Here is a 19,473-nt window from a genome sequence, read left to right on the forward strand (position 1 = left end):
AGACTACATACAACTCCTTGTAAAATTCCAGATGTTATTATTAAAGGAAGTTGGTGAATATTTGGAAAAAGGAAATAATGATCACAAAAAATTACCTGACTTCACTGAAAATAGGTCATATGAAATGAACCTCATTTGCTTTGTTGACAGAGTTGGTAGGCACCTAGGGGAGAGGAATGCTGTAGCTGTAGGTTACATACATTATAACAAAATCTTTAATTTAATTCTTGTGAACAACATGGATTGATATGAACCATTGGATGAATAGCTAGATTCAAGAAATAATCATATGGTTCAGTGTACATGTGTAAAGAACTCTGGTATAGAGTTCCAAGGCTCTTTCATTTAATATTTAGAATAACATATAAGATGTCGATGGCATGCTTATCAAATTCTTAGATTAGACAAACCTGAGATTAACTAAGATACTAGATAATCTAGTAAGGATCTAAAAGGACCTCACAGGCTAGACCACATGGCTGAATCTAACAAGGTCAAAAATAATTGTGATAAATGTAAAGCCCTATATTCAGTTTCAGAAATGGAACTTCACAAATACATAATGGGAAACATAATTAGATAGCAATTAAAAAAAATCTGTGGTTTTTCTGTGCTGCATATTAAAATGAGTCCAGTAAAATAAGGCAATGAAAAAGCTACCAGAACTTCGAATGGCTTTGAGAGCCATCGTAATAAAACTAGGGAGTTGATGGTCTTGCCAGAGTCTGCCCTGGTCTTACCAATCTAGAGCTTTATGTTTAGTTCTAGATGCTAAATTTGAGGAAGGATATCAGTAAGATCAAAAGTTTCCAAAGTAAGGAGACTAGTATTGTGAAGACCTTGTACAGAATACATAGGAAGATTTGGTTGACAAAACTGGCACTGTTTTCATGAAGAAGAAAAGTCTTAGAAGAATCATGATAGTTATCTTGAAATATTTTAAGGGGAAGGGAATAAGCATTTATGTAACACCTACTATGTACCAGACACTGTACTAAGTACTTTATAAATATTATCTCATTTGAACCTCATTATGACCCTGTTAGGTACTGTGGATGGAAAGAGATTAAATGACTTTCTCATGCTCAAGCAGCTAGAAAGTTAGAGTTTGAATTTGAGCTCAGCTGTTGCTGCTTCTAGACCTGGAACTCTATCCACTGTGTTACCTAGCTGCTTCAAGGATTGTCATGAGGAAAAGGTTCTTATCGGAGAGAGGTCCTAGATAAAATGGATAGAAGTTGTAGAAAAGTGGATTTAGGGTCACCCTAAGGGAAAACTTACTAATAATTATTGTTGTCCCCAAAGAGAAAAGGTCCTATTTTTAATAATCAGAGAATACCAACTGCATTTTTCAAAATGTCTTTCTTTTAGAGAGCTAAATCAATTTCACATCAATGACTTTTGTTGTAATATTCCTATATGAGAAAAGATAGCTATTTTTACAGTGCTTCACACATAGGCTTAAAAACTTTCAAATTTGATTTTTAAAAATAAGTAGAATGAACTTTAGATAGAGAAGTGAGGTTTTTACTTGGGTTAGTCAGTGTCTAGTTAATCTAGAATTAGAATTTATTTTCTTTTGCTTTTGGGACACTGTCAGGAAAATCATAAGGATGACAAAATTGTTTGATGGGTTTTTTTTCAAGTTAATGATTCAATCAATGGATATTTATTGAACTGCTACTATAAATAACATTATATTCTGTGGAAAGCAAACAGGAATATAATATGCCATCTTTGCCCTAAACAAAATCTAGTTGAAAATAAAAAAATATATAGCTTAACAGATGACTTGCAGTCTTTCTGGAGATTTAAAACATTCTATCTTCATCTATAATTTTCAAGCCAAATGAGTAGTACAGACAATACTGGCAGTACAACCAATCAGGAGTCATAATGGGTCTTCATAGAGAGCTTTCTAGCAAGATTTGGACTTCAACTGAACCTTGAAAGCTAGGTAGAAGCTAAACTTAGAGGAAGATGATGGCAGTTTAGGTCAGGAAATCTATGAACAGAGGCCCCAGTCTAGAATTACAAGGGGCAGTGATTATTCAAGTTTGACTGAAATAAAAGACTTATTCTGGAAATAAATGAGTAAAAAAAGGTTGGAAAAATAATTGGGGAAGGATTGTGGAAAGCCTCGAATTCTAGCAAAAGAGTTTGGGCTGTATTTTAGAAATGTTGGGTAACAATTTTTTAACATGGGTGAACATGTTATATTTTATATATATATATATGTTATATATAAACATATATATTTCTAACAAGGTATAGAAATACAGACTCATCATTCAACTTTTCAACCTGAACATGGACCTGCAAAGTTATTACTGGATAGAAAAGAGTTTGGAAGTAGAATCCTTAAAATATTAAAACTCCAAGTCTTACAACTCTCTGTGAAATCTTCTGACATAGGTTATGTTTTTGATCTAAAAAGAGAAATGGCCTTAAATTATTTATGTTTATATTTGTGCTGTTTTTCACTACTTTTCACATTTTAATGCTTTATTTTCTGTTTTGTTTAACATCCCCAGTAATGTAGAAACTATTCTGTAATATAAAATAATGTTTTAAATTCTGGAGCAGTTTGTAATGTATTTTCTGTTTTTTACATGGGGCTTTTCAAACCTTTTAGAATCATATCATCTTTGTAACTTTGGTTCAGTGGTTGCCTTCATCAGTGGCTTGTTGGCCGAGCTTTGATTATGTAGTAAATGATTTCCAAAGGGTCACATCTCTTGTTTGTCTGCATGTCAATTCCTTGACCTGTTTTCCCATTTTCTTTCCTGGCACATTGTACTCTAATGACTATAGAATATGGGAACAGCTCCCAGAAAAATGGCATTTCACTGTTACTAATACACATTCCAAAAACACATCAATATAGTCAATATAATATATATGCATACACACATACATCCTCATGGATTGTGAGCACTTTTTTTTTTTTGCTTAACATGTAGTTCTCTCTTAGAACAAGCCAAATGTAGTAGAAAAAAGGTAATTTGTATTAACTTACAGTGCTCAAGTTCAGGATCTGTAGTGCCTGAAGGTTTTTTTTTAAGTTACAATATCATTTATTTTATTCCCTTCAATTTAAAAAACATTTAGCAATGGGCATGGCACAGAGTACATGCTTAATAAATGCCTATTCCCATTTATTAAACACCTATAATGTACCAAACACTATGTTAGTTGCTGGAGGTAGGGATAAGGACCAAATCTGTGATTTCATTGATGTAGGGATCTCCCAGATGGGCAAATTCCCTCTACTAGTGCAGGTGGACAGGTTTTCTGCGATGTTTGCCTGGAGTACTGAGAGGTTAAGTCACTTACTAGCGTCTCAGAGCCTTTAAGTATCAGAGGAGAGGCATGAACCCAGGTCTTACCTGCTCTGGAATGAGTCCATTCTCATTCTGGTCTCCATCTCACATGCTATCATGCAAACTGTAGGCACTAGGAGTAAAAATATAAACATGAGACAGGTTTTGCACAAGGAGCTTACATTCTGCTGGAAGTGTGGTGGGGCAGTAAGAATACAACGCATACAGAGACATTTGAATATGACATATACAAAATAAATGCACAGTGACTTGGGGGAAAGGTCACTAAATGTCTTTATAACATGTGGTAGCCAAGTAGAGACTAGATAGGAGTTGGAAGTTCCAAAAGATACTTTCTACCTTATATAATGATGATAGCAGTTGTAGGAACATGTATAGACAGAGTGCCTACTTCAAGGTGAATTATAGACCAATGTATTTATCTTTAAGCTGTACTGTCTGTACCTGTTTCATGGATTTCCCTTTACATACACTAAGTAAACATTTCTGGCTATTGCTCCCCAAAGACATCACTTTTATGAGAGGCAGATGCTAAAGCTCGGTTACAAAATAATTACAATCCACTGATTTTGGATTGTTTACTTCTTTTGTGGGAGTCTGTTGCAATCACTAAGTTTATTTTTTCCCCATACTATTCATGTTGGAATGAATTGCAGGGGAACATCACTCTAAATGTCGTTCTCTCCCACTCACTCATCCTTACCACTCTCCCCACAGCTCACAAAAGACTTGGCTAAACCACAACTATCTTTAGAGAATTTTTTCACTGTTTGAACTTTGCAGTGAAGAACACTGCTTTAGAGCACTTGCATTCCTTTGCATACATGTCCATCTAGTTTAAAGGAGCTTAATGTGAAACTTCAGACATTTCTGCAGACTAGATTTCTATATATTGAGCCAATATCCTCTGCTGCAGAAATACTATGAAAAGATTAAAATTTAACCCTTCAGTTTAAAATATATCTATATATCTTCAGGGACTCCCAAATCCCATTGGCAGGTACTGATTACTGAATAATAAGCAGGAGAGGATTAGCTACATCTGCATTAACTCTGTAGAGAATGCTAACAGTGACACCAATTCTGTTTACCCACCTCTAGCAATTGAACAAAGAACATGTGTTAGTAACAGAATATGAACAACAAGATTTATGCTGGTAAATAGATGCATGTCCCCATAGAAATCAGATAGCAAAGCAGAGAGAAAAAAATCCTAATATGAATATCCTGCTTGTTACTTACAACAAGTTAGGCTTAATAGATGTGTTTTCATTGACCTTCCTTACAGGATTAGAGCTTTGCCAGAAGGATGACTTGAATTTTAGATGTGTTCATCTATGTCATCAAAGATTCATGTCATCAACCCGAGATAGAACTAGCAAACAGAGACACTGAAAACATAAGGGAAATTCTCCACTTCTAAAGATGAAAAAACAGTAATAGAGTTAACATCCTTTTTTGCCTGAATTTCATTGCAGTGTTTCAATGGCTAGAATTTAAAATTTGGCCTTGTAAGCCAAATAGCATCTTTGTGAACTGTGTGCCAAAGCATCAGTTCCTCCCTGCATGTAAATCAGACACTTTTGGCAGCTGTGTTAACCCTTTGGAAGGTACTGTGGAAATGCTCTAGCAGTAAATTACTAATATGAAAGATCAGAGCCTGACAGAGAGAGTTACTGAAACTTCCAGGGGTTTCTGACTAATAATTACTGAAGAAGATGTCCTGAATGAGAAATCAGTACATTTTGAATAAAGTAAGAGTAGGAAGTCAGGGTCAGAGGATACTTATGATTTTGTGTTGAAGTATAGGATTTTCCATAATTTGATATCATAAATGAGCTATTATTTAAATTTTGTTTTTGATTTAAATAACAGTAAAAATAGAGTGAAAAAATACCTAAGAGGCAAACCTTTTGACCTCCATATTTGAATGAAATTTTAGGCAGAAGTTACATTCTAGCTCATAAAATCTTAGAGCAGGAAGGAACTTTGGAGTTCTCCTGGTCCAGCCGCATTTTAGATGAGGAAACTGAGACCCAGAATAGTTAAGTGATTCGCTGAAGGGTCTTTAAGCAGTTAGGGGCAGGACCAGAAATGGGGCTAGAAAGTAGGTCTCCTGATTCCTGGTACAGAGTTCTTTCAACTATGCCATACATTTATTAATTATCCACAGTCGTGATGGTTATAGAAAGATGAGGGGACGGAATATTATACAAAATGTTAGAGTTTTCATTTTTTTTAATGTTAGTCCAGTTTGGAATGAATAGATTTAATATTATATTATGGAATGGGGGCAGCTTTCTACAACAGTAATACATGACAACAAATATTGTAACAGTTTGCATATAGTTCTTTATGGTTACTAAAAACTTGTACATGCAGAATCTCATTGGAATCTCACAACAACCCTAGTAGGTACATAGATAGGGCAGATATATTATTATTACCATTATTCTTATTTCATAAATGAGGAAACCAAGACTTAGAGAGGTGAAATGACTTGTCCCCTGTTCCAAGAGTTTTAAATGGCAGTGCTCAGACTCAATTACAGAATCATAGTTGAAAGAGACTTCATGTGCCATGTAATACAGTCCATTATTGATGCACTTTGAGCTTCTTGAGAACAGGAATTTTTTTTTTTGACTTTTCTTTCTTTGTATCTCTAGTACTTACCATAGTGCCTAACTTATATAATAAATGAATGTTTGTTGACTTGAGCAAAAAAAAAACAAAACCCAAAACTCTATCTTCATCTTTAAGAAGTAATCATCCTGCCCTTGGGGAATTCCAGTGAGGGAAAACCAACTACCTCCTGAGAGAGCCTATTCTACTTTTAGGCAGTATTAATTCTTGAGATCTTTTTTTCCCTTTAATTTCAAGCATGAATTTTCATCTGCAACTTATATGCATCACTACTAGTTCTACCCTCACCCACCTCCAAGCCTTTTGATTATATATATCCAGTTTTGCTTCTGGGCTATAGATTACTTTTTTTTTTTAATTGAAATTGAACAGGTTTCAGCAGTCTTTTTGATTTTGGTAAAACATGGCTCTTATTGGCAACACTGGTTAACATTACCTGTGCCACTCAAGTCAAACTAAATTTTGGTCATATCTGTGTTATAGGAGGTGGAATGAAATTTAGGTTAACAATTGTCTATGTCCTATGTTTAGGACTATGAGATAAATAACAAAGAATAAGCTAATATTATCCCTGTCCTGAAGGGCACCTGTTGAAGAGACAAGAATTACAAACGTGAAACAGTTAGAAAACAGTTAACAAGCATTTATTAAGCGTCTACTCTATACCAGACAAAACAAGTTATAATCAAGAGAAAAACCATGTTCTATCACTGTTCTTCCAGTTTGCGATGCTTGACATATTAGTTCATCTTCATTTCCCCCCTTTTCTTTATATCCTACAGCCTATGTCAACAGTTCTTATTCCCTTAGAAAATTCTCTTGGATTTCTCTCTCCTTTTTTTGTTCTCAAAATTAATTGATATAATAAATAACCTTATTCTCAGTCCACCACCAAGACCTCAGCACCTCATTGTACAACAGCCTTCAGAACTGTTATTTTCATCAGTCTGTCTACCCTTTCAAATTTTAAATACAATTTTTATCCAACATTGACCCTTCATTGTCTTCTGAATTAAGCCAACATTTCTCTCCCTGGTGTTATTGTTGTTGTTGTTGTTGTTTTATATTTTGGTTTGGCTTTTTTTTTTTCTTTTGATACTGGGTGTCCCTATCTCACCTATACTAGAAGGAGTCACCCATGAATGATTCCAATGTTATCAGTTTGAAAGCAGCAATCTCTTCTGTTTTTCTGGGTTGATTTTGGGATTGATTGACACTTCTTTAGGCAATCCTGTAGTCTTCTGATTTAAACCAAATACAGGTATCCCAAATACAAGTATTTCACCAGTTTTGGGCTCACCTAGTAGCAGGCATCACAGGCCTGCACCATTATGAGAGGCTTCTCTCCCTGATTTTCAAAAGCATTTCATATTTTAGTTTCACATTACATTTCTGCCTGGTTTTTGCCACTACTACCCAACACCAATTCTCTACTCTCTTCCCCTGTTGTTTTCACCTGTGTGGCATACTTGTGCTTTTCTCTCCACCCTTGTCTATGGTATTTTTCTTTGATGCTCAATGCATTGCTTTATTGTCTCTTCCATTTGTAATTCTCTGCATCCCTCAAAATCCGTCTCAAATTAGATCAACTACTCAAACCCTTCCTGATTTTTCCTTCCTTTCCTTTTATACTGTAGTAATTATCATACTTTTTAATGGGTAATTTTTCTCAAATTATCTCTCATTGGAATCCTCTGTGGGAGTCTAAGCTCCTTGAGGACAATGACAACATTTAGTAGTAGTAGTAGTAGTTGCTGTTGTTTTCCATATCCCTCTCTGGTGCCTATAGTAGTGCTAGTTTTGATGGACACGTGGAAGGTACTTTGAGGCAATGGTTAGATCCACAGACATTTCTCCCCCTGAATTGCAGCTGTTGTTTTACTTATGGGTTTGATTGAGTTGAATTTCACCCGGCCAAGAGGTTCTATCAGGGTCCTAGTCGAAGTAGTAAGTCATTCCTATCTTAATATTACAACAAAAATACTTTAGGATCTTCTTCACTTCCAGGACTATGGATTGCCAATATCTGATTTAGATTCTGTGTTTTCTTTTTAATCATTTTTTCCTCTGTTTTTATCTTTAAATTTTCTCTATGCAATTGCTACTTAGTTTTCTTCCACCCCAAAGATGCGCTAATTGTCAATGCAATCACAGATAATAGCCTGGATCTTAGTCCATATCCTCTGTCCAGAGGGTCACAAAGACTCATGAATGTTCCCTGAAGGCATGCAGGTGCACTCAGCAATGGTTGCAAATGTTTGAGGCAGCTTGGAGCATCCAGCTGCTGCTGGATTCTCTCAAATAGAATGTAGACTAGTAGATTCTAGCATCTGAATGCACTTATACTAATGTATCAAAGGAAATTTTACAATGCAGATGCATTCCTCAGGATTGCCATTTCAAAACTGCCCGTGTTTTTCCAACTTGACCATGTTTTAAGAAGTTACTTACACATACACACATCTGAGATGAATATGTGGAAGACAGACAACTGACAATTAGGGCAAATGACACTCTGAGAGTTTAACTCCCAACTACAACAGCCTTAGATATTTATTAATAGTTTTTTCTTATGTAAATCATTTGAACATTGATCAGTATATGGTTATTAATGAAGCAGAAGAAAAAGAATCAAATCTCAGGATTCATGATAATAATTACTAACTGTGACATAACAATAGGCTATTATTGGAGAGGTATATGAGATGAACTGCTTGTAACCGCTTCCATTTTTTCCCACACATTCCAGAAAGGAGTCAAACTGCTGCATCTGTGATTCACCTAATTAATTAGTTAACCACCTGTTGTTCCCCATGCACAGCTGAGAATCATGGGTAATACAATACAATATATGAAAGGTTATTCAGCTGAAGTAAAGTGATTAATTCCTCCTATGTCACATTTTCCTTCACCCATTCTTCTTCTCCCTTGCCCTAGGGGTAAACCTAGCTTATTAAAAATAATTTTAAAACCTACTCAGGTGAATACTGAGTAGGTGGATGGTAGGGGATGGAAGAAGGGCTGCATAGATGAAGCTTAGAACACAGTTTACTCCGATGTTAATAACTCTTTCTCTTTTTCTGTGTTCCAAAGTATATTTTATACATGTAATTCTTTAAGCAGTGTTAATAGATGGAGATATTGAAAATGAAATATATTATTCTTTTCTCTTGTAGTCAGGCAGAGGAGAAACTAAAGCCATGTTGGGATTAATATATTTGATAGGTCTAATATCAGAGTCATAGATGGAAAGGATGAATATAGGCATATAGGTTATCATGTTGAAGGAAGCCATTGCCCATTCCCTTCATCATCAGTGTGGAATATATGGATTAATAATCAACACCAATAGAGGAAGATGTATTTTTTCCTGAGGAAGCAGGCTTCCAGGACATTTATAAGAGTATGTCCCTAAAAGTGGATCTCTATGTATTGGAAGTGTATTGGGATTTCTTTCCAGCCCTAATTTTTAGCTTTTCCATTTTATCCATACTTATACACTAGCTCAGGTTCATAGAACATGCAGTCTGTTCTATTATTACCCCCGAACTCCAGCATCAGAGGCCTTGCCTTTTCATGGTTTTCTGTCAGAGGGAAAACCCAAGATGGGGCACATAGGTATAGCATTCATCTGTTGAACAGTGGCACTAGCCATAAATAGAGACAGGTGACTGTTTCCTACTTTCTCAGACAGCTAATTAGGTGCTGTGAAAGCTTATGTTGGTGAAGGAAGGGGAATTGGAAATAAAAAAGAAAAATGAGAACAAATAAAAAATGGACTTCCATTTATAGAGTTTTCTACTTGGAAACAACACTGAGTTTCAGATCCTGCTAGAAACAGCACCGACTATGCTAAGAAAAGAGCACTCTTTCTATTTAAAGCTATTCACAAAGCAGAAATAAAACTATTTTGTTGACAGCCATGAAGTGGAGAAAATTCCCTCTCGAATTGGGTACTGCCTTAGCCACCGAGAAACAGAATGCCCCCATTCATGTCCTGTTTTATTTTTGTTTTCAAATATCCATGACAGAGATTTATATCTTCATAAGAAGACAATTAATTCTGTTCTGCAAAGGCAGATAGCATATGTATATGAGAAGTTCTTATGCTCGAACCATATGTATGGTTGCTGATTTACAAATACGTGGGCTCCCAGGGCATTAGAAACTAAGGGAATGGAATCATTTTATGTTCCTCAGTGTTTCCTGTTGGTGGTTAAAAATGAGTTGCCTAGCATTCATCTCTGGATGGAGTTGCACAGGGGCATTATGACATGGAAGAGAAGTCTAAACCTTCAATTTGTTTCTTTTAAGTTAACTGTCTCTCTCGGAGCTAAGAAGAAAGTACAGTGATGCAGTCATGCACTTGTACTGAAGTAGGAAGACAGGGGCACAGTAACACTGTGTGTCAGAGTTCCGCAATACTTTCCTCAAGTTGGGAATATAGTAAAGTCCTGGTAGATAAAAACAAACAAACAAACAAAAAAACCCCTCCCACACTTTTTCAAAACAAATGGAGTCCAATGTAGAATCATTCAACCTTTGCAATAACTTCTGTGCTCTGAATCTTAGGCATTTACTTATAGGTTTGGGGAAGTTTTTATCTATTAAAGATAGATATCCAATGCATAACAAAATGGAAATATTGCACTATGGAAATCTTAAATTTATTAAATTTATGGAAAACTTATTGCAGTTTGAAACTTATTGCATCATAGAATTTTGGAGGGGGGAAAATCAATTAATCAAAAAGTATTAAGTACCTAATATATAATTAGCACTGTACTAAGAGCTGGAGACACAAGATGATGATGATGATGATGATGATGATGATCTAGATGGCACAGATGTTCTCTTTGAGAACAAAGGACAAACAACAACAACAGATAACATTGTGGATAGAATAGTGGGCCTGGCAGCAGGAAGATCTGAGTTCAATCCAGCCTCAAACAGTTGCTAGTTTTATGACCCTGGGCAGGCCACTTCACTTCTGTATGCCTCAGTTTCCTTTTCTGTAAAATGAGGGTAATAATAGCATCTATCTGAGTTTTGTGAAAATCAAATGACATTGTAATTTTAAAGCTCTTAGCACAGTTCCTGGCACATAGTAAATGCCGTATAAATGTTAGCTAAGATGATGATGAGAATAATAAAGCACCTGAAAGTTTACAAAGCACTTTATACAGGCTATCTGCTCTGATCCTCATGATAACCTGTGAAATAATTAGTCTATTATTAGCCATTATTATCTCCATTTTAAAAATGAAGCTGATGGTGAGAGAGGTTAAATGATCCCCAGGATCAAACAGATTTTACAGCTCTAAAGCAGTATTAGAACTCTGGTCTTCCAGAATCCAATTATGTCATTCTTTCCACCTAGCTGCCAATAAATGAAGTAATTTATACTCAAAAAGATCTTAGAAATCATCCAATACTACCCTTGCAAATGGTAATAATTCTCTTGGAATGTGGTCATCTCTGCCTTAAAAATGGGCAATGAGAGGAATTTCACCTGCTGCCTTAAGCATTCCATTCTGTTTTTGACACATTAAATTGATAATAATTTTATTTTTTTTTTACTCTTATATGGAGCTGAAACCTACCTCCATATAACTTCCATCCCTACTTCCTTGCTATGTTCTCTGAGACCTTTTAAAAATACAGCTTTTCAAGTACCCAAATGCTAAGCCATTATTCTCTTTCCTGCAGTGAAATGTTATATAGCATGATTTTCCACTATCCTAATCATTCTGGCTTCCCTCTTTGAATCATAATCTACATTGTCAATACCTCTTTTGAAATGTGTTGACCAAAACTACACAGGACACTCCAGTATTGTTCTGCCCAGGGCAGAGCACAAAGGGACTCTTATCATCATCATTCTGGTAGCCTTTTGCAAAATTATCAAAATTACCTGATATCATAGCCCCCAATTTGCTTAAAGTTTTACTTGTATGCAATTTTCTTTGCATAGATGTAGCATAAAATTCTTTTCCAGTGACATATTTCTTTTGAAGATACATTTTAACATTAAAAAAGAAATATAAAAATAAGTTCTTTGATGCATACTAATAATCCTCATAGCAGAAGGAAAATCAAAGGCTAGCTGAAGCTAAAAAGAAAAAAAAACGCAATCCCTTTTGTATTGCTGAGTCTGGCTATAAGAGTGTCTAAGATAAACAGGGCAACATGAATATGCAAATTTCCAACAGGTCTATTTAATAATAACTTGTGAAGAGAAGTAGTGTTTTGGTTCCCCTTATTTCTAAATGAAGTGAATTACATCTAAACTTCTGATCAAATGTGGTGCAGTTGTGAACTAACTAAATATATACATCATGTAATCCAATACCTAAAAGTTTACAGTAAAAGTCAATGCTTTCTCAACTCTCCCTTTGAAAACTGACCCTTTTCATTCATAGCATTGTCCGATAAAAGAATTATCTTCATATCAAAAGCATCATTTCAAATACATTGACAGAAAATCTAACATGTTGTCGGTTGTTCTGCTATAATAACAGAACACAATTCTATTTAATAAAAATATTAATTTATCATGAACTTTGTCCAAGGTACTGTAGATACCGGTACCAATCCTTCAGTAGTTCATGTTGTTTTACTTCACTGAGGAACCATTGATGTGATTTTTTGCCGATGGTTTGGGTTTTTTCATCTATTTGCAGAACTAGATTTTTTAAAAACAGGTACTGTAGAGTTAATACAAAATTCATGTTAACATTTATGTCATTTAAAAATTAATAAAAATAGTAGGAATCTACTTACATTGTTTTCTGTTAGAGATGTGCTTTAACTGATGAATTCCACTTGGAAGAAACTATTTTTGGACTTTTAAAGATGTGTGTCTAAAGAAAAAATTAAATGTAGATATGTTATAATTAGTATGCAATTTCAAAATTAAATAATATGGAGTTACTACATCATAAATATAGAATAAATCCCAATGTCATAAAATAGCCAACAACTTTTATGAGTTTAGCTACTGACTCAATATTCAACAAACATTTTTGGATCTAGTTTTTCTGGAACATGGATACACATCCATAAATACATTTGATTTGTGGAATAGGTGGGAGCAAGCTCTATGTCTGTATTTATCATATAATGAGCAAGCATAGATTTTTTTATAAGAGTAAGGTTTTGGAGACTCCACTAATTCCCCTATAAAGCCTATCAGAATAGACTTTTTAAAATGCTTTAAGTACTGAAGGCATTATGGAAAATTTTCATTTCAGTAATATGGAAAGATTTTTTTTTAATTATTTGTTTGGTAAGAGGAGGAAGGGGCAGGATTTGCTCACAGGTCTTCCTAATTGTAGGTTCAACGTGCTCTGGATTAAGACATAATACTTCTTAATTATCAGTGAGTTATAGTTATTCTTTATATGGCTATGATGCTTTGGAGTTAATAAGATATCTTCACACAAGTGATCACATTGGATCCCCACAAAAACTATGTGAAATAAGTAGGGGCAAGTATTATTGGCCCTATTTTACAGATGAGAAACTAAAGCTCAGAAAATCTAAAATATATGGGTATTTAGTGACAGAGATGGGTTACAAATCCAGGTCTTCTGAATTGTCTATTGCACCTTAGCTATGTTTAAAGCTTCTGAAAGAGACTAGCAACTTGAAATCTTTATCTGTTCAACCAAAGAATAGATTAGGAATAAAATGCCACATCGTCGGAGTCCTCAAATGCTTCCACACAGTCATGGTTTGTTGTTAGAGTTAAATCACAGTATAAATGCATTTCTTTGGGGTCTGGTCATAGACTAAAGTGGTCACTCCCCATCTCAACACAAGGTAGTTTTAGCACTCTGTCGTCTTGCTTTTTTTTTTTTTTTTTTTGAGAAGAGATGGTGTATCCTTCATATTGTTCCTTCCAAATGTAATATATCTCTTTGTATTTTTTTTGTTTTTGTTTTTTTATGTGAACCACTACAAAAGGGAAGTTTCTTTTTTTCCCCCAGTGGGGAATGTGAACCTGGTCCTTAGATAGAGCTGTCCAGCATCCCAGCAGTTGAATAGCAGTATGATCTCTGTCCTGCTCAATTAATAATGTCTTTCACCTTACCTACACCCTCATCCAAAGTTATTATTCTGCTGGATAAACATGCACCAAAGCATGAATCAAACAGTCAAATTTTTGACTGAATGATTGGCATGTAGTATAGGTGGTTAACAGATAAATGTTTGGTAAATGAAATCCAATTGAAGGCTATTTGGACTCTGTCATATAGCATATCAGGCCAGCTCCCTATGTCTCAGGAAAGAAGACACTGACTTCTTAATGCTATCTGGTTCCAAGATAAAAGCAATTTTGGATCAAATTTATTTGCCTATAATTCTTCTCCCCAGTTTTTCTTAATATTTGCTTTTATAAATTTCCAATCTAGGCAAGTACGGATTTTCCACAGAGCTTACATTCCTTTTCTTTCTAAAGCTGATAATTTAGCACATCTATTTTAAAATTTGTTCTCCCAAAGGTGTAGAAAGCAGTTTTGATCGTCTACCTGCAAAGCTCCAGAGACTAAGTAAAGTCTCTATGCTATTCCTATTTATTATACACAAATGCATTGTTATGGGTATATTTTTAACAGAAGGCAGAAAGGCTAGAGATAACAAAGACCAGTGCAGTAACTTGTCATAGAACTTTTTGTTTATATATATATGTATAATATGTATGTGTGCATGTATGTGAGTAATAAGCATATATGATTTTACTAGTTTTATCTTTTTGTATATCCGTTTCTTTATGTTTACCTTTATATCATTTCAACTTTTTTTTTCCATAAATAATAATCTGACCCTTAGTGGTGATAGTTTATTTTGGTTTATGGTCTCTACTACTAGTACAAAAGTGCCTCTTTTATTTACTTCTCTGTCTGTGAACTGTAGCAGCCCAAATTATAGCCTAATGGTGAAGTGAGTTGCTTATAATGTGTTATAATCAATACTCCAAATCTGCTTCCTAGGATGTGACATAAAGAGTGAAGTTAAAAAAAAAAACTACTGGTTTTTAGTGCTTAAAGTTTAAGATGCTCATATAGACCAAGCTCATGCTTTCACATTCAGGCTCAACTTAGATTTTTTTTTTTTACCATGACCACATTATTTTCTTTTTTTCCCTCCAAGATTTTTTTTTGTTACTTTTCTTTCTTTCATTTTTATTCATATTTAATTCAGCTAGTGTCAGGCAGACTATTTAACAGAAATGAAGGATTAGTCAAGATTAGAATAGAAAATTGTATTATGCAATTTCAAGGAGTCTATAGCTGTTGAAAAACTTGGAAATCCAAGCTCTAAAACATGTAAACATATCACTAGGCATAATGGATAGTGACTTTTTTCAATGTTTTTTTGTGCAGGATTGTGATAGGTGAATATCATAGTAGATATAGGAGCAGTTAGATTTCTGATTCTCAGGTCAACAAGGGTGAAGAGATACAAATTCAGCACATTAAACCATATTAGTTTAACAATCCTGTTGTAAACCCTGTCCTTTTTTGCCCCCTACACCTTAAAAAATAGAAAAAGTTTTCTAGAAAACCTCAAACTAGAAAACAAATGTAGTTGTCACAAATATCAACTGTGTATGATGACAGGACTTTGGGCTAGACATTACAAGGCCATAAATATTTTTAAGAGTCTGATAAATTCTCAATATTTGTTTGTGTGTATGTGTTTATGCAAAACTTAGAACATATCGACTTATTTGTTCCAATTAACTACAAACTAACTCTTAAAGTCTTTTGCATATGTATTTAACATATGTGTGTGTGTGCATGTGTGTGTGTGTGTACACTCTAGCCCATTCACTGAAAATAAAATTTAAAAACTGACCTAAACGAAAGTGAGACAATATACTAAAATACGTTTTGCCATTTTAGAAGTGTGAATGTTTCATGCTATGAAATATGATGTAATTTTCTATAATGTCACGATACTCACAAGCTTCCCTTTATAAAGGAAAGAACTTCATAAAGTTGAATTTTATGTCATTCTTTTTATATCTGGAAATATGTATATATTTGATATGTAAACCCAGATCTGGAATCTACCTTTGCAGTACTTTTTTTCCCATTCTGTATGTCACTTATGGGGTAAGGATATGCTTTTTATTTAGAAAAAACAAGCTATAGAAACTAATAGGAATTTTCTCTGTTATGGGTCACTTGAAGCTATTACTTACCATCAGTTAAAGAGTAATTCCTCGGATTCTCAAATGTGAAGAAGATCTTAGCTCCCTTATGTTGACATACATTTTTGCTTCACAAGGAACTTCAATTGACTCAGAAAGGATCATTTCCGTAGATTAAAGATCTAGGGCTGAAAGGGAATTCACATATTTTAGTTCAACCTCTTCATTTTGTGGATGACGAAACTGAGGCTTGAGAGATGTAAGGTGAGGTGGCAAAAGTCCCTTAGCAGCATATCAGCTTTCTAAAATCAAGGTCCTCTAGCTGCCAAATCAAATATTCTTTCTACATGAAAGGAGTAATTATTTTGGGCAATAGAACCAATTTAGACAACTTAGTGGGCCAGAGTTGCAGTTCAGAATATTAGGGTTAATGAAACTGCACAGGAAAGAGAGATTTTCTTTCATATTTTCTTGTTCAGCATCTTTGAAACAGCAGTCATTAAAAAAAAGTTTTATTTAGATACTCCATATGCCTATTGGCGAAACAGGGAAGCAACATTTCTTGCAGAAAGCATTATCATTTGAAACAGAATGTCATGATTTGTCATTCATTCTGAGCTCTCTCTCTTGAGCAAATCCATTTTCACATACTTGCACTAAAAACAAAAAGTAGGAGTGAAGAAAACTGATTACATGATCCATACGCATATCTAATAAAATACCAGTGTGCACTTTTTGACAAGCTTATTCATAATGCATTCTGAAAGAAAATTCCATTTCTTCATTCTCAGCAGGAAAAGTAGACTTTTTAAGAAAACCTTTTATTTTATGACTGTCACCCAAAATAACAATTACAAGCAAAGTGGAGGTAAAACATGAAAAACCAGCTTGAAGATTTTTATGAAAGTCTGAAAGTCAGTCATTGGCCTGTTATTTGATTTGAAAAATTAATCCAGATAATGCGTTTTGAGTTGCTTAAGTACTGTTCACCATTTTCTAAGATGAATTTTCCTGAACAAAGGCTAACTGATTTCTGCAGCAGATTAGTTTATGGTGAAGCTTCCTCAATTCTGTTGAGAATAATTCTCCAGTGGCAGCCTTTCCCTTCTTCTGGGCTATGGGAATTCTTTAATAACTAGAGAATCATGTTAAATAAAACTATTGTCTCAGCCTGAAGGTTTATGCAACCCTGCTGAAATGTTTTAATTATTGTTTTCTTTATTTTTTTAATTAAAAGACCAGAGGTCAAGCAAACCCACTGAGAGCTGATCATTGCCTCTGTAGAAATTTAAAGGGATATCTAATGGTTGGACTTGTTGTTTTCTCATTTGTTTTGCAGAACAAGAAGAGTGTGTTAATTGCACAGATGAATGCCGAGTGCTTGGTCATTCCGACAGATGTTGGATGCCACAGTTTCCTTCAACCAATCAGGCTGAAAATGCAGATTACCGCACAAATCTCTTTGTACCCACAGTGGAAGCTAATGTTGAGACTGAGACTTATGAAACTGTGAATCCTACCGGGAAAAAGACTTTTTGTACATTTGGAAAAGACAAGAGAGAGCACACTATTCTCATTGCCAATGTTAAACCTTATTTAAAAGCCAAACGTGCCCTGAGCCCTCTTCTCCAAGAGGTCCCCTCAGCATCAAGCAGCCCAACCAAGACATGCATTGAGCCTTGCACCTCAACTAAAGGACCGATAGATGGTTGTGACGCCAAACCAGGAACTCTGGCAGAAGCAAGCAACCAGTACCTGTCCGCTGACAGTCAGTATCTGTCTCCTAGCAAACAGTCAAGAGACACTGTGTTCATGGCCTCTGATCAGATGGCTAGGGTCTTTGCGGATGTACATTCCCGAGTGAGTCGAGACTCCAATGAGATGGACTCTGTTCTTGAGCAGTTAGACCATTCGAACCGGGATCTAGGCAGAGAGTCAGTGGATGCAGAGGAAGTTGTGAGAGAGATTGATAAGCTTTTACAAGATTGCCGGGGTAGTGACCCTGTGGCTGTGAGAAAGTGAAAGAAAAAAAAAAAGCATTGGCATTTTCTTGTCTCTTCTGTTGATTTAGAAACAATCCCCCCTGGTTATTACAGTTTGACAGGGATGAAGGAAGACCAATGCTGCTTTAAGGCTTTTAGTGAACATCTGAAGTGCCCACAAGTATGTTCTTTTCACTGCTGTTTCTTTTTCACAGATAACACTGGTTTCATTTTGACCAAACTTACAGCAGGACAGAGTCAAGTATGCTTAAAGAAGGACAGGAAAAAAAGAGAGAGGAGAAAAAAGAGGGAGGGAAACACATCTTTTGACAATCTGTTAAGAAGGTATAAGATGAGAGGAATGAAATCTTTCTGATCTTTGTAAGACTGTTCTCCATGGTTAATGCTGACTTTATTGTTTACCTATAACTCTGTGAAAAACAGGGTTGACAAATTTTGATGTGTGGTGGATTTCCAGCAGTCATCACAGGCCTCTACTGAAAGTCCTAAAAGATCTTTGCAGTAGTCCAAGCTGCGCCAAACATTAACACGCATTTGTGGTAAATGTTTCTGTATAAAGTTACCTGCCACACATGAACACACAAAGAACATTCCATATCATTAGTCAACAAAGCATATCCTGGTCATTCGTAATACACTTCCTGCCATATAAGAGTTAAGTGTAAAAATGATATAGTCCATTTTGTCCTGCACACACATTTACTATTTCACTTCATTAAAGAAGAAAATTTTTAGAGGTTTAAATGCCTATTTAGCATTTTAGTGTCCAACAAACATATAAATAATGATCAATGTTTTAAACTTGAAATATAGTAAAGTTTTCAGAAAAAAAATAGTTACCATTGGATGGTACTATACAGAGAAAATTAACATTATTAACACTTTTTTATCCATTTGTGGACACTAAAATAGCTCAGGAAGGTGAAAATGTCCTAGACATACATGAATCACATGACCATTTAAATGTGCAAATGTAAGAAGATTCAATGTGTTTACATCAAATGACATATTTTTATTGATTTATTTCAGATTCAGTGCATATGAGCCAAATTGTTGAGTGTATAAGAGCTATATTGTGTATTTTATTAAATTAATATATAGTTGTGTTGCAAAAATATTTGGGCTTATATTGTAAATGGCAAGTGTTGCCTCGGTAGCTGTCGAACTCTATGAGTTTTGTTTTTTCCTGCTTCCTTTTCCCCATGGAGTGTGGGAAGCAGTGCCTCAGAGCAAAGTCTCTTGTTTAATGTATGGTCTAGCAAGTACTACAGTACATAATCTGTTCAAAATGTGTTTGAGTGAGCTGATGGAGCTAACTGAA

The 19,473-nt window shown here is 35.0% G+C and overlaps 1 protein-coding gene across 2 annotated transcripts in view; it reads left to right on the forward strand.

Moving 5' to 3' along the window:
* The window catches only part of PCDH17 (protocadherin 17), a 111,224-nt gene extending 92,768 nt beyond the window's left edge, over positions 1-18,456 (forward strand). For both annotated transcript variants that reach the window (XM_027846181.1, XM_027846183.1), the window contains one exon: positions 17,489-18,456. In XM_027846181.1, the coding sequence (XP_027701982.1) occupies positions 17,489-18,171 (683 nt within the window). In that variant the 3' untranslated portion in view covers positions 18,172-18,456. The remainder of the gene's footprint in view (positions 1-17,488) is intronic.
* Positions 18,457-19,473: the final 1,017 nt, after the last annotated feature.

This window comes from Vombatus ursinus, unplaced genomic scaffold (assembly GCF_900497805.2).
Source record: "Vombatus ursinus unplaced genomic scaffold, bare-nosed wombat genome assembly UNPS02015089.1, whole genome shotgun sequence".
In the NCBI taxonomy this organism is placed as follows: Eukaryota; Metazoa; Chordata; class Mammalia; order Diprotodontia; family Vombatidae; genus Vombatus; species Vombatus ursinus.